General features: G+C 40.3%; 1 protein-coding gene across 1 annotated transcript; it reads right to left on the bottom strand.

The window, feature by feature from the left end:
• Positions 1 to 10,030: 10,030 nt before the first annotated feature.
• LOC138844479 (olfactory receptor 6C2-like) lies at positions 10,031 to 10,984 on the bottom strand. Its single transcript, XM_070053170.1, has one exon. The coding sequence runs from the start codon at positions 10,982 to 10,984 to the stop codon at positions 10,031 to 10,033; it is 954 nt and encodes a 317-aa protein (XP_069909271.1).
• Between the last annotated feature and the right edge of the window lie 12,636 nt (positions 10,985 to 23,620).

Below are 23,620 nucleotides of genomic sequence, written 5' to 3'. Positions count from 1 at the left end.
CTTGCTGTGTAGAATTTTAAGATGTGTTTTGAATGAGAGACTTTTCAACTTACCTTTGTGTTTTAATCTGGGTATCTCTTTTCTTACTGGTTTCTATTATGTTTACATTTCCTAGGCTCCTCTCTTTGATTACGTAACTTAACAAATATAGATTTAGTAGATATTTGTGGGGAGCAACTGGGAGCAACTCGGACTAGACTAAGTTACTGGAATTAAGACTTATTCTATGCATCTGCTCTCCCACAATATGGCGCTGGGAGAGGAGGAAAAAGCTTCTACACAGCTGCCTCCAGTTCAACCAATAAACTGTAGGACCTGCTCCTGATTGGAGGAGAGCAGCGTACTCGGCGTGTGGGTAGCAGAGTTGGGATTGGTGGAAGAGGACTATAAAGGAGGAGAGAGACAACATGCACCAGGAACATCTGAGGGAACACCTGTGCAGCCCCCGAGAGAGCTGGCCGGCGGTGTGCCGCTCCCCCGCAGAAGTGGGGAAAGTGGCAGGGGGAACCGCCCTTCCACAGAGGTGGAAGGGTCGGTAGCCAACCCGGTAAGAACCAGCAGCAAACCCGGGGAGGGCCGAGCAGATGAAAGAACAACGCAGGGTCCTGTGTCGTTCCTCCACGAAGAAGGGGAGCGACATAATGGTGCCGTGACTCGGATATGAAGCCTAGGCAGGGTTTAGTGTCGTTCCTCCATGAAGAGGGGGAGCGGCATAATGGTGCCGTGACTCGGATAGGAAACCTAGGAGGGAAGAAACGGGAAGCAGTGGGAAAATACTGAAGAGAGAGACTAGCAAAGAGCCTAGGGAAAAGCCGGACGGAAAAGGTGCCGGAAGAAGCTATCAAAAGCCTAGGCATAGACTCGGATATGGACTATGGGGGGAAGCTGGGAGAAATCTCTAAGGTCGAAAGCGAAAGTGAAACCTAGAAGAAACTTAGACTCGGATACGGACTGTGGGGAGAAGCCAGGAGAAATGAGAGGGGAATATTGTTGGAAGAAAAGTTAGGAAACATACCGGGTAGAGAAAAATGTTAGGGAAATTGAAGCCGCGGGGGCAGGCTGAGGTGGAGATGTAAGCTAGCTTGGGATTCTTCAAGTCAGCCCGGGGAGCAAAAGGTGAAAAGCTAAAACTAGAGGCAGACGTGTAAGCCAGGTTGGAATCCGTCAGATTAGCCCGGGGAGCAAAAGACGGGAAGCCAAACCGAGAGGTGCAGACGTGAGCTAGGTTGAATTCTCCAGGTTAGCCCGGGGGACTTAGACTGAATACTGGTGGTGGAAACGTGAGCTAGGCTGTGTGACTCGCGGAAGCTGCCGCGCGCAGAGAGAGTGCGTGGGGCACAAGTAGGGAGAGCACACGGGGCGCGAATAGAAGCCGTTAAGCTGCAGCAGGGCGGGCGCCGGGAAGCCGCGCAGAGCTGGGAAGCCGCTGCGGGGGAGGCGCCGAGAAGCAGCCTCGGGGCGGGCGCCAGGAAGCCGCGGGGATAAGAGAAACAGAAGTTTAGAAGTAAAATGAGAGAAATAGGAATGCTGGCAGATAGAAGTAAAATAGGAGAAATAGGAATGCCCAGAGATAGAGAAACAGAAAAATAAGGCCACCCCACAACACGGCAATGAGAGAGCTTGGATTCGGTCTGCCTGATTAGTAAGACGATAAGCACCTGTGGGCAGCTGCAGGTCACCGAAGACAGGCACGTTATCAACACCAATAAGTCTCCCCACAAGACGGCAATGAGAAGGCTTGGATTCGGTTTGCCTGATTGGTAGGGCTTGTAAGCACCTGCAGGCAGTTCTAGCAGAGCAGAGCATGCACTGCAGGGCACCAAACACAGGCATGCATCAGCGCCTAAAAACCTCCTCACAACATGGCGAAGAGAGGACCCGGATTCGGTTTGCCTGACTGGTAGGGCTTGTAAGCACCTGTGGGCAACTCTAGCAAGCAGAGCAGAGTGTGTGCCGCGGGGCACCGAAGACAGGCGCGTATCAACGCCAAAAATAAAAGAAAGGGGGATCTGTGGGGAGCAACTGGGAGCAACTCGGACTAGACTAAGTTACTGGAATTAAGACTTATTCTATGCATCTGCTCTCCCACAATATGGCGCTGGGAGAGGAGGAAAAAGCTTCTACACAGCTGCCTCCAGTTCAACCAATAAACTGTAGGACCTGCTCCTGATTGGAGGAGAGCAGCGTACTCGGCGTGTGGGTAGCAGAGTTGGGATTGGTGGAAGAGGACTATAAAGGAGGAGAGAGACAACATGCACCAGGAACGTCTGAGGGAACACCTGTGCAGCCCCCGAGAGAGCTGGCCGGCGGTGTGCCGCTCCCCCGCAGAAGTGGGGAAAGTGGCAGGGGGAACCGCCCTTCCACAGAGGTGGAAGGGTCGGTAGCCAACCCGGTAAGAACCAGCAGCAAACCCGGGGAGGGCCGAGCAGACGAAAGAACAACACAGGGTCCTGTGTCATTCCTCCACGAAGAAGGGGAGCGACAGATATTGTCTTGCACTTCTAATTGCTTAAATTCTATAGTACTGTTCTCAGAATAATATCCAATATGTGGGATATTTCAAAAGTTCAGGGAATTTATATTATGAAAAATTACGCATTTAAAATATTTTTGCACCAATGCGAATTAAATGTAGAAATGATCACACTTACCCTTTTTCTTTCCCCAGGTTTATTATCATCCAAAAAATAGGCTTCACCAGGTATTGAGTGAATCATTTCTCATGAGTGATCTCTCTTGTCTCAGTTTTCCTCTGATAACTCTTTTCTATGTACTTTAAGGCCAGTTGTTTCTGTTCTGGAACACAGAAAACACTAGTATTTGGTAAGGGGCCACTTAGAGCAACCAATTCTTATTTCCATTTTAACATTACCCCGAGAACATACTTATTTTTTTCAGATCAAAGTTTTGCTAATTAACTAGAACAGTGTGTACATGCTTCACACTGCCAGATATCTATCTCCATGCCCCAAGATTTAATAACAATTTGAAGTCAAAAATTCCACATGAAATTATTTTTTGCTTGGGATAAATCTAAGCATTGCTGGCATTTCACATTTGTTACTTAATTCACTATATAGTAACTTTTTACTGTTTGTTTTGTTTTTGAGGTTTGCTTGTATTGCCAGGGAGGAGGGTTTGTTCATGAAGAAGCATCCTCTGCTCACTGCCGTTATCTTCACTCCTGAAAACAGTTGCCTTCTGCTGTCTGAACTGCTCAAGGACGAATGAGAGCGTGGTCACTGACACTGGTTTCCTACACTGGTGCATCTCTCCCCAGAGGATTGAATACAGAAGCCAGGGGCTTTGCAGTTCTATATTTGTGGTGCTATTTTCTATAGCTTCTGCTTCTCCACTAATGCTTATAAAACACTGCACCAACTTTTCAAAATGTAAAAAAAATAAAAAATAAAAAAACTGAATCAGTACTTTCCAAGAGTAAATTCCCCTGCAGGATTTCCTGGACGCTTCAATATTTGTGTCATGTGAAGGGCTTCAGTGTCCTGACGCTGCTTTACAACATTCCTTCCCTCTTGAGCGGGGGCCTGTGCCTGCTCTAACCATGTGTGTAAGTTGCAGAGGTAAGCCCAGGAATTATGGTCAATGTCACACAGGAGATGCAATGACTTGCCCGTGGTTACCTGAGGACTAGGACAACCCCATGGCATGTAGGTGCCCACCTGTACTTCCACCAGGTCACCTTGAGAGCAGTGAATGCTTTTCTGCAGCCGGCTCTCCCTCCTTAATCTGCTTTTCTCCCTGGGTAGAGAGAGAGCATTGCTTCTCTGTGGTAACTACTGTAGCCCTGCTCACTGTGGAGCATTCAGATACAGAATCATTAAAGCTGTGCTTCTGTGAGAACTCTGATATTATAGATGTTGAATAGTGAACTGACCTCAATATCATTGACTGTTACCTGCTTATATTTTATTTAAAAAATTTTTAATGTTATTTATTTTTTTTGACAGGCAGAGTTAGAGAGAGTGAGAGAGACAGAGAGAAAGATCTTCCTTTTTCCATTGGTTCACCCCCCAGATGGCTGCTATGGGAGATCCTAAGCCAGGGTCCAGGTGCTTCTTCTGGTCTCCCATGCGTGTGCAGGGCCTAAGCACTTGAGCCAACTTCCACTGCCCTCCTGGGGCACAGCAGAAAGCTGGACTGGAAGAGGAGCAATGGGGACAGAATCCAGAACCCCAACCAGGACTAGAACCCAGGTGCCGGCGCCGCAGGGGGAGGATTAGCCAAGTGAGCCATGACACCAGCCAAGCCACATCACTCTTGGATAGTTACTCAAGAAAAGAGAAAGCATATGTCCATACAAAGAATATAAAGACATGCAAACAAATTTTCATAGCAGGTTTTTTTTTTTTTAGAAATACAAATGCTTACTTAAAAGTTTTTATTTATTTTACTTATTAGAAAGTCAGAGAGAAAGGGAGAGCATGCAAAAGAGAAAGTAAAATTGAAAGAGAAAGAGCTCTCATCTGCTGGTTCACTCCCTAAATACCTCCAACAGCTAACAGGACCAGATTGAAGCCTGAAAGCAGGAACCGCCAACCAGGTCTCTCCCGTGGGTGGCAGGGACCCAGCTACTTGTACCATCACTTACTGCCTCCCAGGGTGTACATTAGCTGGAAGCTGGAATAGGGAGTGGACCTGATCTTGAACCTGGGCACTCTGATGGGGGCATCCTCACCAGCATCTTAACCACTGTACCAAATGCCTGCCCCAAGGAGCTTTATTTTTAACAGACCAAAATTGGGAGCAGACCAATTGATAAACCAATTTTGTTATTACATGCAGTGGAATACTAGTAGTAGCCAATCACTTGGAATCAACTAAGGATACACAAAACATCAAGTGAATCTTAAATAATTATTCTGAATGAAAGAAGCCAGACAGTAAAAAGAATATACTGTATGATTCTACTTATATGAAGCTCTGGAAAATGTAAACAAATATATTTGGATAGAAATTAGTGGCTTAGATTGGTGGTGGGTGGGTGGGAAGGGATGGGCAGGAAATGCTACATGGGGGTACACGATGGATATGTTCATTATTAGATTTGGGTAATGGCTTCATGGGTGTTTTCCTTTTGTAACCCTTGTATTTTATAATATATGCCTTAATAAAGTTGTTAAAAAATCCTCAATCGGGGCAGATGTTGGCCTGGAGATTAAGAAACAATGTGGAGCATTGGTGTTTTAGTGCCAACTACCCATCTAGGAATGCTGATTCAAGTCCCAGCTACTCCACTTCTCATCCAACTGTTCTGCTAATGTACCTGGGATGGCACTGGAAAATGGCCCACACGGTTGGGCTCCTGTCACTCACATGGGAGACTCCATGGGGTTTTGGCTTGGCTGTGGTCATTTGAGGAGTGAAACCAGTGGATGGAAGATTTCCCTCCCTGTCTCCCTCCTGCTCCATCACTCTGCTTTTCAAATAAATAAAAACAAATAAATATTAAAAAAAAAAGTGCTAGGGCCAGCGCTGTGGCGCAGTAGGTTATTCCTCTGCCTGTGGCACCGGCATCCCATATGGGTGCTGGTTCTAGTCCTGGCTGCTCCACTTCCAGTCTGGCTCTCTGCTGTGGCCTGGAAAAGCAGTAGAAGATGGCCCAAATCCCTGGGCCTCTGCACCTACATGGGAGACTCAGAAGAAGCTCCTGGCTTCTGGCTTTGGATCGGCGCAGTTACAGTTGTTGTGGCCATTTGGAGGGGAACCAACAAATAATAAAAAAAGAGGGTACCCTTATCCCTCCAATTTAAAAAAAAAAGAGTGCTGTGTGAGGCAGCTGCATTCCATATTGGAGTGCCTGATTTGAATTCTGACTCACCCCTGATCCCAGCTTCTTGCTATTGTGTAACCTTCGATGTAGCAGTTGATGGCTCAAGTAGCTGTCTCTGCCACTCACATGGAGTTCCCAACTCCTGCCCTTGACCTGAAACAATCTGGCTGTTGAAGGAATTTGGGGGAGTGAACTAGAATGTGGAAGATAGCTCTCTTCCTCTATATCTGCCTTTCAAATAAAAAGAAAATAAACAAATAAAAGTCTAAAAATACTCAAGAAGACGTCTTTTTAAGATTAGGGGAATATCAGTGGAAAATTGAATCCTGAAGCTACTCTCTACTGTCCCAGAAATTAAGGTAAATGGAGAAATATTTTTGCTTCCAGAGAAGCTGCACAATATTTAAAGCCTAGAAATAGTAAAAGTGAGGAAAATCAGTACTTTGAGTCATAATTTACAGAGGACATACATATCTTCACAAGATCTTAAAGCTTTGTACTTAATTTTCTTTATTAGTTTATTTAAAATTTTTTGATTGGTAAGGAATACTTTATACTTTGTATGGGGTATAGTGTAATATTTCAACAGTTATCTATAATGTAATCCAATCACATGAGACTATTAGCCATTCTGTTTCCTTTCTTGGTGACTATAATTATTTTACTATTGTGTGGACGCCAGAACCCGTTTCTTTCACCCAACTGTGTCTTTGTACCCATTACCAACCATCTCCAACCTCCAGTCCCCCACCCTTCCCAGCCTCTAGCCATCACTATTTAAGGTTGACAGGAGATTTTCAATGGAAATCTTGCAGCCCAGGAGGGAATCGAAAGATATACCCCAAGTTTTGGAAAAAAAAAAAAAAACCCTCTGTTAACCCAGAATGATTTATCCAGTGAAGATGCCTTTCACAAATGAAGGAGAAAGAAAGACTTTCCAGGAAAAGCAAAAACAGAAAAAAATTCATTAGCTCTTGACCATCCTTAAGAGGTGATACTTATGGTATTGAACTTCTAAAATATGTCAAAGACATTTCCACAAATCAAAAATGAAAAAAAATTCAATTGGAATATCCTGGTAGAATTGGTATTCCCAGAACTGAAAATTCCAGAGCAAAAGTCACTGGATTTTCTGTATCAAGCTGTAATGATATTCTATTTTGTATGTGCATTTTTTTGGTAGTATGTATTTTTATGCAGAACCTTCAAGATATTTTTCCACTGCTCTGCAAATGGTGACTGCTTGTGCAATGTTCAGGGGAATTTGTTTTGATAGCTGATTCATACATAATTTTCTAGTATCCCAAGTCCTCACTATTCCCCGCCTCTCTATTTCTTTTAATTTTTAAAGACTTACTTATTTATTTGAAAGAGAAAGTTATAGAGAGAGGAGGAGGAGAAGGAGGAGGATAAAGAGAGAGAGAGAGAGAGACAGAGATTGCTAGGGCTGGGCTGAGCAGAAGCCACGAACTAGGAACCAGGAGCTTTTTCCAGGTCTCTCACATGGGTGGTAGAGACCCAAGCACTTGGGCCATCCTCCCTGCTTTCCTAGGCACATTAACAGGTAGCTGGATTGGAAGTGGAGCAGCTAGGACACAAACTGGCTCCCATATGGGATGCCAGTGTCACAGGTTGTGACTTCACCCACTATGCCACAACATCAGCCCCTCTTTTCTTTTTTTTATATAACTATATACCAAATGATATAATATTCACATAACTCTTACATTGTTTTGTTCTTAATTTGGATGTTGGTTTTCAGAGTGATCAGAGGACAAAAAACTGATTTACTTGTATATTTCTGTGCAATAAACACAGGGTCAACTGTTTCATATTAAGCATGTTTGTAGTAAAGAAAAGCCTCTTGACATATCTTTTTATTTTCAAATGGAAACTACGAAGAATTTGGGTATACACTTAGAAATTGCATGCATTTAAATCATTCATGCATTAAATAAGAATGTGGATAAAAAAAGAGTCAAAATGAGAAAGCCAAGTCACCTGTGTTAACCCCAATAGAAATAAAAACAAAGCCAGAGATTGTGAAGAAACAGTTTTAAGCATTATTACCTGACAGCAGCTGTCACAGAAGACCACCAGAACCACAACGTTGCACAGAGGCTGCTGCAATATTATGTCAAAAGTATTTCTGTAAAAACAGCTACCCAGCAACTCTCTCTTCAGTCTCAGACTGACACCTTTGTGTGGTCAGAGATTTTTTTTTTAAAGATTTATTTATTTTACTTGAAAGCCAGAGTTACATAGAGAGAGAAGGAGAGTCAGAGAGAGAGAGAGAGAGAGAGAGAGAGAGAGAGAGAGAGGTCTTCCATCCACTGGTTCATTCCCCAATTGGCTGCAATGGCCGGAGCTGTGCCAATATGAAGCCAGGAGCCAGGAGCTTCTTCCGGGTCTCCCACATGGGTGCAGGGGCCCAAGGACTTGGGCCATCTTCTACTGCTTTCCCAGGCCACAGCAGAGAGCTGGATTGGAAGTGGAGCAGCCAGGACTCGAACTGGCGCCTATGTGGGATGTTGGCGCTGCATGAAGTGGCTTTACCTGCTGTGCCACAGCACTGGCCCCCAGAGATTGTTTTTCAAGATAGCAGCCGCACTCCTCCTCAGTCCTGTCACTGAAAATTTTCCCTCACCCCAGCATCCTAGAATATGCCCATGATTTGACAGGGCATGCATATTCTAACAGCAATGCTCTGCTGATCTCAAAAAAACTTCATTAGAGTTACTATATATATATATATTTCAAAGTATAAGCATTTTCTAAATATATAATATATTAATATAATATATTTTCAGATATATGTATTTCAAATTCTCAGTCTCCAACTGGTGCCCATAAAGGGGTTCTGGCATTGCAGGCAGAGGTTTAACCACAACATTGGCCCCTAAATTGTCTTTTAATTCCATTTTCCCATAAGTTAGCTGAGGTGCCCTAATAGGAATTATCAGTTAAGCTAAATAAGTTAAAAGATATTATGATATTTTTTCTCTTTGACTGAAATTCTGTCTGCCAAGGATGCTATCAAATTTTTTTCATTTAATAAATTAAACTATTCAGTAAAATTTAGACTGGAAGAGGTAACAATAACTTTAAATCAATTATTTTGTGACAACAAGAAAATTTAAGATAGAGTGTTTTGTTGTTGGATTCTCTTTTATTTTATTTTTCTTGGCTTTCAATTTTTGTTTGTTGCATTAGAAGTGAAGTTAGCATGTTATTTACTAGCAAAATCCTATCACATCTTTTGATTAGAAACTTATGCTACACAGAGCAGACTCATAGAATGGCAGATGTCCTAAACAGCACTCTGGCCTCAGAATCAGCCCTTAAGGCATTCGGATCTGGCTGAAGAACTCATGGAGTATTTTACGTATGGAAAGCCAAGACACTCTGGCAAAAAAAAAAAAAAAAAAAAAAAAAAAAAAAAAAAAAAAACAAACAAAAAAAAACAAAACCAAAATGAAAGATCTCTGTGAGGGAGATCCCGGCATAAAGAACAGGCCATCAAAGAAAGAGGTACCTTTCTCTGAAGGGAGGAGAGAACTTCCACTTTGACTATGACCTTGTCTAAATAAGATCAAAGTCGGTGAACTCAAAATGTTTCCATAGCCTTGGCAACTCATGACAAGAGCCTAGGGTGATTACTGACGCCAGAAACAAGAGTGTCAATTTGTTAAGTCAATAACAGGAGTCAGTGTGCACTTACTCCTCATGTAGGATCTCTGTCCTTAATGTTTTGTACAATGTGAATTAATGCAATAACTAGTACTCAGTAAACTGTGTTTCTGTGCGGGTGCAAACTGTTGAAATCTTTACTTAATATAAACTAAATTGATCTTCTGTATATAAAGAGAATCGAAAATGAATCTTGATGTGAATGGAATGGGAGAAGGAGTGGGAGATGGGAGGGTTGTGGGTGGGAGGGAAGTTATGGGGGGGAAGCCATTGTAATCCATAAACTGTACTTTGGAAATTTATATTTATTAAATAAAATTTAAAAACAAACACACACACACACAAAGAACCCCCCCCACCACCACCACCAAAAGAAAGAAATTTATCCTAGAAGAGGATGGAGAGGTATGAAGGGGTTGAGTATCTGTGGTGGAGAGCATTTGTTCTGGGTATGATAAATGCTTGGGAAGATTGACCTGAATAGATCAGGTCAAAAAGAGACAAATAGAATTGAAGCTCAATGATTTATGCTTAGTCAGATTTTTCTTTCTAGACTTGCATCTTCTCTTTCTTCTTTGAGACCAATGCAATCTTTTTGAAGGAATCGCTGAACGCTTGTCTCACTTGCTGGTTTCTCAGAGTGTAAATGAACGGGTTCAGCATGGGAGCAATGGACGTCATCAGCACTGCCACCCCCTTGTTGATAGCTACAGAGTTCTTAGCTGAAGATTTGACGTAGATGAAGATACAGCTTCCATAGGTGATGGAAACCACAATCATGTGAGAAGAGCAGGTGGAAAAGGCCCTTTTCCTTTGCTGGGCAGAAGGGAATCTCAGAATGGTCTTGATGATGTATACGTAGGACAGAACCACACACACCAGGGTCAGGATGAAGGTCAGGACTGCACAGACAATCACTAACTGCTCTATGAGCCACGTATCTGAGCATGAAATCTTCAAGATGGGAGACGCGTCACAGAAAAAATAATCAATGACATTCGAGTCACAGAATTTCAAATTGAGGAACAGCATGAGTGGGGGAAGTATGATCACCAAGCCAGCCCCCCAGCAGCAGAGGACAAGGCTCCTGCATACCTGGTTGCTCATGATGGTCACGTAATGCAGGGGTTTGCAGATGGCCACATAGCGGTCATAGGACATGATGGCCAGGAGGAAAAATTCAGTTACTCCAAAGACATCAGTAAAGAACACTTGAACGACACAAATGTTGTAGGTAATTGACCTGTCACCTGTTGCTATGTTGTACAGATATCTAGGGATGCAAGAGGATGTAAATGCAATTTCTAACAAGGCAAAATTTTGTAGGAAGAAGTACATGGGTGTTTTGAGGTGGGAGTCCAAAAGAGTGAGGGATACGATGGTCAGATTCCCGGTTATACTCAACATGTAGGTGAAAAACAGAAACAGGAAGACCAGAACCTGAAGCTGAGGGTCATCTGTCAGTCCCAACAGGATGAAGGCTGTTATTGTGTGGTTTTTCATCACTGACTACTGAATTTTCCTCTGTCTTCATCAAATCAAATTTATAGATATTTTATATGGATCAGGTGGTGTCCAAACCAGGTAGCAAGAAACAGTGACTAACAGAGTCGGCCAATTTATTCATTTGTAATGTTTCCCCTAAGTAGTAATTGATATTGCCACTTCTCTGGTGGGCTGGCTATTTCATTGTTTATTATTTTAGTGGATCTTTCATGATATTTGAAATTGCTCTATATCCCAATTTCTTCATTTATTTTAGATTTATAATCAATACTCAAGATTGAGTGATCTGGTTTTTATATTTGAGTCACAGAGTCTTATGATTCAACCAAATTATGTTTTTTTGTGTGTGTCTAAGGCCTCTTCTGTATTTTAAATGTGAATATTTAGAAGTAATGATTTCCACATATCTTTCTTAAAAGATTTTGTCCTTTATGAAATGTAAATATGTGCCAGGTTGTCTGGATTTTACATGCAGTCTTTGTTGGTCCATGTTTGGCTTTATTTTATATTGTACTACTGTGGCCAAGTATGTGTTCCTGTTATTGTGTTTTGAGTTTTAAGCAGCAACTTCTATATGGTTGGCTCTTTCTTCTGATTGTCCTGTGCCTCTGCCTGTGTGTAATTTATGCTTGGTGTCCACTGGGATACACCGCTCAAAGGAGTATTTTAGAGTACAATGTATTTGCTACCGTGAAGAAATCTTAGGTCCCAGGATATACAGCTGGAAAAACAAAAGCATATCTCTCTTAAGTTTGCAGTCTGTTAAGTATGGAAAATGCTTTAGCATATTCTATCGTTGTCATGAAGTTCAAAATCAAATTTGGAATGTTAAATATAGTTTCCAAATTAACATAGAAATATGGTCTCCATGCACTGCCTGTGTCCAGCTACTCATTTGTGGTTTTCAGTTTGAGCATCATTTCTGCTGAAAAGCCTTCTTAAATTTAACTGAAAAGTGATCCCCTGTTAAACATAAGAGTGGGAATAAGAGAGGGAGGACATGTACAATTTGGGACATGCTCAATCAGACTTGCCCCAAATGGTGGAGTTAGAAATGTGCCAGGGGATTCCAATACAATCCCATCAAGGTGTCATGTACCAATGCCATCTCACTAGTCCAAGTGATCAATTTCAGTTCACAACTGATCACACTGATAGGTCTAAGAGTCAAAGGGATCACACAAACAAGACTAGTGTATTCTAATACTAACTGATAGAATCAAAAAGGGAGAAAATGATCCAACATGGGAAGCGGGATATACAGCAGAGTCATAGAATGGTAGATGTCCTAAATAGCACTCTGGCCTCAGAATCAGCCCTTAAGGCATTCGGATCTGGCTGAATAGCCCATGAGAGTATTTTAGGTATGGAAAGCCAAGACACTCTGGCAAAAAAAGTAGAGGACCTAAATGAAAGATCTCTGTGAGTGAGATCCCAGTGGAAAGAATGGGCCATCAAAGAAGGAGGTACCTTTCTCTGAAGGGAGGAGAGAACTTCCACTTTGAATATGACCCTGTCTAAATAAGATCGAAGTAAGCGAACTCAAAAGGCTTCCATAGCCTTGGAAACTCATGACTAGAGCCCAGGGAGAATACTGATGCCATAAACAAAAGTGTCAAATTGTTAAGTCAACAACAGGAGTCACTCTGTACTTACTCCTCATGTGGGATCTGTCCTTAATGTGTTGTCCAATGTGAAGTAATGCTATAACAAGTACTGAAACAGTATTTTACACTTTATGTTCTGTGTGGGTGCAAACTGATGAAATCTTTAATTAATATAAACTAAATCGATCTTCTGTATATAAAGAAAATTGAAAATGAATCTTGATGTGAATGAAATGGGAGAGGGAGTGGAGATGGGAGGGGTGTGGATGGGAAGGAAGTTAAGGGGGGGAAGCCATTGTAATCCACTAACTGTACTTTGGAAATTTATATTTACTAAATAAAAGTTTAAAAAGAAAGCCTTGTAAAACTACATTGTCTGTGTGGATGTCTCATTTTTGCTCACATGACAAGTAATTGTTACTTAGCACTTCCTCTTAGTAAGGAAGTTTGTTAAAACTTGTTCCTGGTGCCTTTCTTTTTTATAAAACTGGCTTAGCTACCCAAACCAACAGTCCTAGGTTTACATTCAATGTGTAGGGAACATTGTGTAAATCCACACATAGCTAGTTCATTGATCTACATATTAACAGCTGTCTCCTATCTTGTTTGGCTTTCACTTTGAAACAGCTCTGTGATTGACTTAAATTATTTAAAAAATGTGTGTTGCAGAGACTTCCCCACGCTGCACTTATTACCACCTGTTCTGCATAAGCTGTGAAGTGTCACCTCTCCCATGCTTTATCTCTAAAGCAGGGAACAATTCTATATTTGTGCTGATTTTGGATTCTTTGTAGAATTGTTCAGTAAGATAGTCAAATCTGCAGTCATGGAATTCAGACCCACAAACAAACATCTTTTACATGGAATACTTCTCCAAATATGTTTTAACTTCATAAGTGCACTTAATTTTATTCCATTTAATTTTAGCCCTCTGTATTCATGGATAACAATTTTCAATACTTCTTCATTTTTGTGAATTCTGATTGTGAAATTACACTTATATTAAAATAATTCTCTGAATGCACCAGAAGTTTAAACCAATTTCCAAAATGCCATTATGATTTCTTTGTTTTGTAGAATTATTATAATGTCTTCAAAATGCATGCTTTTATAAAAATATAACATCATAGTTCTCAGATATATAATTTCAACAAAAAGGATATATGTGGCCGGCGCCGCGGCTCAATAGGCTAATCCTCCGCCTTGCGGCACCAGCATACTGGGTTCTAGTCCCAGTCAGGGTGCCGGATTCTGTCCTGGTTGCCCCTCTTCCAGGCCAGCTCTCTGCTGAAGCCAGGGAGTGTAGTGAATGATGGCCCAAGTCCTTGGTCCCTGCACCCCATCGGAGAGCAGGAGAAGCACCTGACTCCTGCCATGGGATCAGCGTGGTGCACCGGACGCAGCATGCAGGCCACGGTGGCCATTGAAGGGAGAACCAATGGCAAAGGAAGACCTTTCTCTCTGTCTCTCTCTCTCACTGTCCACTCTGCCTTTAAAAATAAAAACTTATGTGTACATTTACCAATGCAATGTCTGTGAACTTTATATCACTGCTTTCCTGCAACTCTCCATAAGCATGTGGTATCAAATCTTTGTAAAGTATTATTTATCTCTTCTCAAGTGCGTTAACACTATTATTTGAAAAAAATTGGTTCCTATGATATCTGAATTCACACAGTTGCACATGGAATATTGTATTCATCTGATCAGTCCACATGTAAGACTTTCATCCTTGGCTTCTGTAGTTCAAAATTCTTTCCCCTAGATCAGAAATGGGGAATCTCTTCTGCCAAGGGCCATTTGGATATTTTTAACATCACTCGTAAGTCACATATAATTGTCAAATTAAAGATTACCATGGTGCACATTGATTGAATTTCAAGTCTCACCTGTGGTTGCCTTTGCAGAGCCAGTCCAAATGACTTTGTAAGTCTTATATAGAAGCCGGTGAGTTGGACATTCCCCTCTCCTGCCCTAGATTTTCTACTTCTGCCTCCTTGGTGGATATTTTCATAATATTTGAAAATGGGAGTTAAGGGCTTTCTGTTTCTTGGTTTGGATTAATAGCTGTTCTAGTTTCCCGTCAGCCATCACACTTAATATTATTAGGACAACCAAATGCTTTTCAGTTCTGAATTAGTATCTCCAGTGTGTGAGTTTCCCTCAAGTAGGGGAATAGAAGGCACATTTTCCACCAAATTTCCCAACTGAACTCTGTTAGCTTATTTAATTGAATGACTGTCATTTGTTCTGCTGGAATAGTCATTTTCTCCAGAAATCAGGACTGGGTCCCCTGTTTGCTGTGGTAAATTGTTACAGGTAAACTCCAAGGTTTATGTAGCAGTCACTGGGAAGGAGAGTGATAATGATTTTGAAGACCTATGACCATCTCAGGAACCACAGGGACACACTGTAATAATGACATTGGCCCATTTTACTTGAGGAAAGGATATTCTTTTTAGCCTTCCTTCTGTCCGCAGCCCATTTCCTGTGAACCCAGTGACTCCTACAGCAATTGCATGGTAGCACACTTGTTCCTGTACCCATGGGTAACAGTCCTTATTTCAGAACTCCTTTTTCTATTTCGCTCCTTGAGAATCGTAGTTTTTTTTTTTTCTTTTTGACAGGCAGAGTGGACAGTGAGAGAGAGAGACAGAAAGGAAGGTCTTCCTTTGCCATTGGTTCATCCTCCAATGGCCGCCGGGGCCAGTGCGCTGCGGCCAGCGCACCACACTGATCCAAAGGCAGGAGCCAGGTGCTTCTCCTGGTCTCCCATAGAGTGCAGGGACCAAGGACTTGGGCCATCCTCCACTGCACTCCCTGGCCACAGCAGAGAGCTGGCCTGGAGGAGGGGCAACCAGGACAGAATCCGGCACCCTGACTGGGACTAGAACCCGGTGTGCCGGCGCCACTAGGAGGAGTTATTAGCCTACTGAGCCAGGGCGCTGGCTGAGAATCCTAGCTTTTAAAAGGAAATTTTTAAGAAACTAGTTACATCCTGCAGAGAAGTTTACAATTTAAAAAAGTGCAAAGATAACTAATTTTGTCATTAATATTTGGTAATTTATCATAAATGGGGATTTTTAATGAAGATACACACTTTTTTCTTTTAAAGAGGCAAGTGAGGGTGTGACAGAGATAACTTCTCATCATCTTGACTATTACCTGTTTGTAACTGTATAAAGGAACATCCAAAAATACAACTCAGACAGATTTGTGGATCTTTCGATAACATTTCAAATAATTCTGTTTGATTTCAGTAAATCCCCACAGTTTCCAGAGAAAATCATCGTATAGATTTATGGAAGGTGAGAGTAAATGAGGTAGCGAGAGTACTTACTGTTTTGCAAGTTAACAATAGCTTCAACTGATACTTTTTAATCCGAGTCCTAAAGGCTAATATGATGCGGGAGACCTGAGAGCAAAGGTTTGTGTGGAATTTTCTCATCCGGGTTTTTTAGGATCCCCAACTTCCTCTGGCCACTGCTGGCAGGGACGCTTTTCTAACCAAGGATATTGGTCCTGTTTTTGCCTAGGAAATACTTTGTTGCTCTCATTTGTTGAAAATACATTATTTCAAATATTGCCTTCTCTTGCTTTCAAAGCCTCAATACTATGACTTCTCTGGGCAGGGTGAATTGCTTGTACATCATAAAGATTTACATCTGATTTATTTGCTAAATTTTAAACTAAATAACAAACAACTAGGTCCTTGGTGACCCATGTTCAAATTTCACTAATGAGTCTTTGTAATGAACTTGGGCAGCATCCTGGAAGATGCTGCCGTGGGGGCAGTGTCCTTGGAGACACAAAGACGCAGTGGTAGCAACAGGTACAGGTCAACTTGGGACTGCAGATACAGAGTGGTCAAAACCAATCCTGCCTTGCTTGTTCTTTTTTCCAAATCTTGTCTGAAAGACAAAAAAATCACAAAATGAAGCCATCTGCTCTTTTCCCTCAGCCATTAAAGAAAGATAACCAAATAGGAAAATACTAGAAACTCAAAGCAAGTTACATTTTTAAACTCAATATTTTTTTTGCAAATAATATTTTTTAATTTACATGATAGTCAAAGGCTTAACTGCTCTAGTAACTAAAGAATTCAACACATAAACAGTAAAGAGCATGAAAATAGGCACATTCTACAAACTACAAGCAAGTGAAAAGATGATCAAGTTCACTCATAGGAAGTCAATTTATTTTATTTTTACTTTTATTAATGTAAAGAGAACTGATTTATAGGTATAATTCTAAGACAATACCCCTACTGCCATTCCTTCTTCTCTTCTTTCCTCAATCCCCCTTTCCTTCTTTTTTTTTTCTTTGATTATTTCAGGTGTGCATTCAGTGCACTCTATAACCAAAGACTTGATTCACCACTAACCGTTATATTCAACGAATAAAAAGTAGTCACAAAATCATTAAAAGCATCACAAGTAACTTTTTCAAATTTTAAATAAATATATGAATATTTGAGGTTTCAAAAAATAAATGAGATTTCCATTTTTCACATTAATTGCATATTCTTTCACTAATTACATAAAATACTTTCATAATAATAAACACAGAAGCCCATCATGATGCATAAAATGTTTTTGGAACACTTGTTCATATTTTAAAACACTCAGTTTTTAATATATATACATTTATCACCAATACTTAAAAGAACCTTCATCGTTAGCAATTATATGATCACATCAATGCATAAATTCAGTTCATTGGGAATTTTTAAATGGCTACTGATTGCTAGAGAAACTATGCTTACACATATTTACTAGAGGTAAAATTTCAGAATGCAAATTTATTCATATATTGAGGCTTTTCTATTAAAATACCAACATGCTCTTAAGCAGATTATGGCAAATTATGCATTCAAATTTTATTTGTGGCCTATTTTTGTATCTATACTTAATTTTATACTTACAGCCATGTTTAATGGCGTATATGATTTGAGACATTCCATCAGCTAGCCATTTTTTTTTCATTTTTTTAATTTAATTTTTTATTTTATTTTTTACAGGCAGAGTGGACAGAGAGAGTGAGAGAGAGAGACAGAGAGAAAGGTCTTCTTTGCCATTGGTTCACCCTCCAATGGCCTCTGTGGTTGGCGCACTGCAGCTGGCGCACTGCGCTGATCCGAAAGCAGGGGCCAGGTGCTTATCCTGGTCTCCCATGGGGTGCAGGGCCCAAGGACTTGGGCCATCCTCCACTGCACTCCCTGGCCACAGCAGAGAGCTGGCCTGGAAGAGGGACAACTGGGACTGAATCTGGCGCCCTGACCGGGAATAGAACCCCCGGTGTGCCGGCACCGCAAGGCGGAGGATTAGCCTAGTGAGCCGCCGCGCCGTCCTGCCATTTGTTTTAATTTTGTATTGATCTTTCTATGATTTAGAGAAACTCAGACTATGTTTCAGAAAACTAAAAACATTCTTCTGGGTAGGTCTCATATTTTCACATTAATTTATACATCCTTCATATTTATTTGTTATAGCAATTGCATCTACTCTTTAATAACAAAAGTATTATTTATAATATTAATTATCTGCCTTTTTACCTTTATATAATTTGGTTGTATCTAAGAAGAGCTTACCTGTTTCAATGCTTTATTTTTATAGTGGTTATTTCCTAATATTATTTATTTATTTTTATTTTTTATTTTTATTTTTTTGGCAGGCAGAGTGGACAGTAAGAGAGACAGAGAGAAAGGTCTTCCTTTGCCATTGGTTCACCCTCCAATTGCCTCTGTGGCCGGCGCGCTGCAGCCGGCGCACCGCGCTGATCCGAAAGCAGGGGCCAGGTGCTTATCCTGGTCTCCCATGGGGTGCAGGGCCCAAGGACTTGGGCCATCCTCCACTGCACTCCCGGGCCATAGCAGAGAGCTGGCCTGGAAGAGGGACAACTGGGACAGAATCCGGCACCCTGACTGGGACTAGAACCCGGTGTGCTGGTGCCGCAAGGCGGAGGATTAGCCTATTGAGCCGTGGCACTGGCCTATTTCCTAGTATTTTAATACAAACATTTAAATAACTAGGGCCAAAGTTAAATATTCACAGTGTAAATTAGAATACACTTGCAGTGTAGTTATAATAAAATGTGACATAAAAATTTATGGAATATTGAGAATGCCACAGTTTAGAAGGTCATACATTTAAGGCATATTTTAGAAAATATATGTTCAAAACTAGTGATATAAGTATTCAACTTAATATGTAAGTCAATGAAATGCATATGTATGTCTTTAGACAACACTATTTCTTAAAGCTTGACCGTAAATAGAGGACTGTACGGATCTATCCTAGTGTTTTTGTTTTTGTTTTTTGTTTTTTTGTAAATGAGAGCAGTCCTGAGGTTTAATAAACTTGTTTTCTTAGAGGAAGTGCTCAAACAGGAGTGACAATTAATTGGCATGGGAGCAAAAATATGTCATCCACATATACAACAGAGTTTGAGAAGACTTTTCAGTAGACATGGTGCTCAAACTGACAGCCATCAATACATAGAAGCCCAGGGAGACTAAATTCATTATTTTAAATTTAACTTTGAACTTGGTGCTAATGATACCAAATGTCAAAGTATTTTTCATACTTAATAGATGGAAAACTCAGAGATATATACATATTTTTGTTTTTCCAACTGTATAACCTTGATTTCTTCACATGTAGCAAATAAATTTTATGTTAAAATACTCTCTGTGCAGTGTATCTCAAAGGATGCTGAGTATAAATTACATACCAGCAGGGAAACAGAACTACTATCAGTGTAGTGAGCCAACTCTGTGGAACAAAATAATGTAAACATGTTTGGTCAAAGTGGTAAAACAAAAAATATAGCTAAATGTGGTTCTACAAAGCTTGTATGTAAAAATCCAGACAAGTTGTTATATGTTTGCATTTTATCAAGTACAAAGTCTTTTAAGAAAGGTATGGAAAAATGATTACAATTAAATATTCACCTTTACAATACAGAAGAAATCTTATACAGAAGAAAACCATAATTTTGTTGAATTGCAAGGCATTGTGACATATAAAAACAAGATAATTCAGTCTTAAGTGTTGATTATAAACATAAAACAAATGAAGGAATTGCAATATAGAGCAATTTTACAAACTACTAAAACTATAAATTAACAACAATGTAACAGCCCACTCAACAAGAATTGGTATTACTACAGAGAAGCATCTCCCATCTTGAAGACTTCATGCTCAGATACGTGGCTCATAGAGCAGTTAGTGATTGTCTGTGCAGTCCTGACCTTCATCCTGACCCTGGTGTGTGTGGTTCTGTCCTACATATACATCATCAAGACCATTCTGAGATTCCCTTCTGCCCAGCAAAGGAAAAGGGCCTTTTCCACCTGCTCTTCGCACATGATTGTGGTTTCCATAACCTATGTGAGCTGCATCTTCATCTATGTCAAATCTTCAGCTAAGAACTCTGTAGCTATCAACAAGGGGATGGCGGTGCTGATGACGTCCATTGCTCCCATGCTGAACCCGTTCATTTACACTCTGAGAAACCAGCAAGTGAGAGAAGCATTCAGCGATTCCTTCAAAAAGATCACATTGGTCTCAAAGAAGAAGGAGGATGGGCAAGTCTATAAATATTAAACTCAGCAAAAATCATTGAACTCCAATTCTATGTGTCTCTTATTCATCCTATCAGGTTCAAGTAAACCTTCCCACACATTTATTGCACCCGGACAAAAATACTCTGCATCATGGAAGTTTACTCCTTTAACGTGTCCTTGCAAAACTTTTTCAAGATGAATTCCTGATGAGATGTATTTTATAGTAAACATGAGCCCAGTTTCACTTCTAACCTAGCGAACAGTAATTAAAAACCAAGGAAAATAAGACAAAAGTAAATCCAATAATGATATAAATATCCTATCTTAAATTTTCTTGGAATTCAAGAAAATGCCTTATTTAGAGTTTTTGTTAAGTCTTCTAGTCTAGATGTTGCTGAATGGTTTGACTAAATTAAAAATGTTGAGTGTCTTCTTGACAGAAGGATTTTGAGGCAAAGAAAAAATATTTATAATATCTCAGAATTTATTCATTTCACTAATAATCCTAGAAGGGTACTCTCAACAGCATGTGGAAAATAGAATTAAAAGTTTATTTTGCAGGAAAATTTTTTTTAAATCCATGCATATGAGAAATTTTCAAAAAGTTCATGAAAATGTGCATTTTCAGAAAACTGCATGATGTTAAAAGTTTTGGACCCCAATAGCTTATCTTTTAATTCCATTTCCACTGTGAAGTATTCTCATACATAGGTAAATATTTTAAAGTACTATTATCAAGAAGTGACATGGTATAATTTACTATGGAAGTCAGTCTGGAGATTCCTCAGAAACCTGAACATAACCATACCATTCAACCCAGCCATACCACTCCTTGGAATTTACCCAAGGGAAATGAAATTGGCAAACAAACAAGCTGTCTGCACCTTAATGTTTATTGCAGCTCAATTCACAATAGCTAAGACCTGGAACCAACCCAGATGCCCATCAACAGTAGACTGGATAAAGAAATTATGGGACATGTACTCTATAGAATACTATACAGCAGTAAAAAACAACGAAATCCGGTCATTTGCAACAAGATGGAGGAATCTGGAAAACATTATGCTGAGTGAATTAAGCCAGTCCCACATGGTCAAATATCATATGTTCTCCCTGATCGGTGACAATTAACTGAGCACCTAAAAGGACACCTGGTGAAGTTAAATGGACACTATGAGAAACAGTGACTTGATCAGCTCTTGTCCTGACTGTTGATGTACAATGTAATACTTTATGCATTTTAGTATTTTCTCTTTGTTTTGTTCTAGTACTACTGGTTGAACTCTGTGATTAACACACAATTATTCTTAGGTGTTTAAATTTAACTGAAAAGTGATCCCTATTAAATATAAGAGTGGGAATAAGAGAGGGAGGAGATGTACAATTTGGGACATGCTCAATCGGACTTGCCCCAAATGGTGGAGTTAGAATCATGCCAGGGGATCCCAATATAATTCCATCAAGGTGGCATGTACCAATGCCATCTCACTAGTCCAAGTGATCAATTTCAGTTCACAATTGATCACACTGATAGGTCTAAGAGTCAAAGGGATCACACAAACAAGACTAGTGTCTGCTAATACTAGCTGATAGAATCAAAAAGGGAGAAAATGATCCACCATGGGAAGCGGGATACACAGTAGACTCATAGAATGGTAGATGTCCTAAATAGCACTCTGCCCTCAGAATCAGCCCTTAAGGCATTTGGATCTGGCTGAAGAGCCCATGAGAGTATTTTAGGCATGGAAAGCCAAGACACTCTGGCAAAAAAACAAAACAAACAAACAAACAAAAAAAACCACAACCAACCAAACAAAAAACCTAAATGGAAGATCTCAGCAAGTGAGATCCCAGTGGAAAGAATGGGCCATCAAAGAAGGAGGTACCTTTCTCTGAAGCGGGGAGAGAACTTCCACTTTGACTATGACCCTGTTGGAATAAGATCGAAGTCCGCGAACTCAAAAGGCTTCCATAGCCTTGGAAACTCATGACTAGAGCCTAGGGAGATTACTGACACCATAAACAAGAGTGTCAAATTGTTAAGTCAACAACAGGAGTTAGTGTGTACTTACTTCTCATGTGGGATCTGTCCTTAGTGTGTTGTCCAATGTGAAGTAATGCTATAACTCGTACTGAAACAGTATTTTACACTTTATGTTCTGTGTGGGTGCAAACTGATGAAATCTTTACTTAATATATACTGAATTGATCTTCTGTATATAAAGATAATAGAAAATGAATCTTGATGTGAATGGAATGGGAGAGTGAGCAGGAGATGGGAGGGGTGTGAGTGGGAGGGAAGTTATGGGGAGGGAAGCCATTGTAATCCACTAACTGTACTTTGAAAATTTATATTTACTAAATAAAAAATAAATTAAAAAAATAGAAAAAAGGGGCCTGTGCTGTGGTGTAGCGGGTAAAACTGCTGCTTGTAGGGCTGGTGTCCCATCTTGGTGCCGGTTCGAGTCCTGGCTGCTCCACTTCCAATCCAACTCTCTGCTGTTGCTTGGGAAAGCAGTAAAAGATGGACCAAGTCCTTGGGCCTTTGCATCCACGTGGGAGACCTGGAGGAAGTTCCTGGCTCCTGGCTTCGGATCTGCACAGCTTTGGTGGTTGCTGTCATCTGGGGAGTGAACCGGTGGATGAAGACCTCTCTCTCTGCCTCTGTCTCTCTGTAACTCTACCTTTCAGATAAATAAATAAATATTAAAATATAGAAAATAAATATCTTAACTCATAATGTAGCTAAGTAAAACAATAAACTTACAGTTTCAATAGGAATAAAGGAAATTGAAGCAGCAGTCTATGTGGAAGTCTCAGAAATTTAAAAGGAAGTCCAAATGAAAAGTAAAAATTAAATAAATGATTTATTTTTTTCTGAAACACATGACTTATAGAACATAAAATGTTTATAATTTTTTCTCAAAAGAGTTCACTAATACCAAATGATTTTTCATCTGATAGTTTTTTCATTATGACTTCTGTTTTCCATTTACATGTCAGTTTGAATATCCTTTCCACTTAGAGAAATTATTTCCTCTTCTCCCACATATAGCCTTGGGTCTAAGGAGACATAGTCGGTCTCTGTATCCCATGGTAGGTAGAGCTTGTTCTAGCCCCCATCCTGGTTGAGTACGTAGGCACAGCCTACAGATTTTGGAACACTAAATATTCCACCTCTAAATAGTGTATCTGATGGAATTTTTATTTTTCAATGGAGAGACTAAATGGAACTTCTCAGTTGGTTAATATATATATTTTAGTTACCAAAAATAGGTACTTTTTCAGTGTAATGATGTACATATTACAGTAGTTGTTTCAATGGAATTTTGAAAAATCGAGTCAATGTGTCATCAGATAGAGTTAATGAATGGGCTGTTAACAGGAGGAAGAAAGTTAGGGCAAGCCACTGGACTGACACTAAGATTATTCTTACAAAGAAGCCCTTGCTTTCTTCTC

Source organism: Oryctolagus cuniculus, chromosome 11, assembly GCF_964237555.1.
Source record: "Oryctolagus cuniculus chromosome 11, mOryCun1.1, whole genome shotgun sequence".
NCBI lineage: Eukaryota > Metazoa > Chordata > Mammalia > Lagomorpha > Leporidae > Oryctolagus > Oryctolagus cuniculus.
Note: the sequence above shows the minus strand (reverse complement) of the source record. Positions and strands in the feature narration are given on the sequence as shown.

Coding starts and splice junctions, on each gene's coding strand:
- LOC138844479 (XM_070053170.1), bottom strand. CDS start 10,984: ATGAAAAACCACACAATAACAGCCTTCATCCTGTTGGGACTGACAGAT.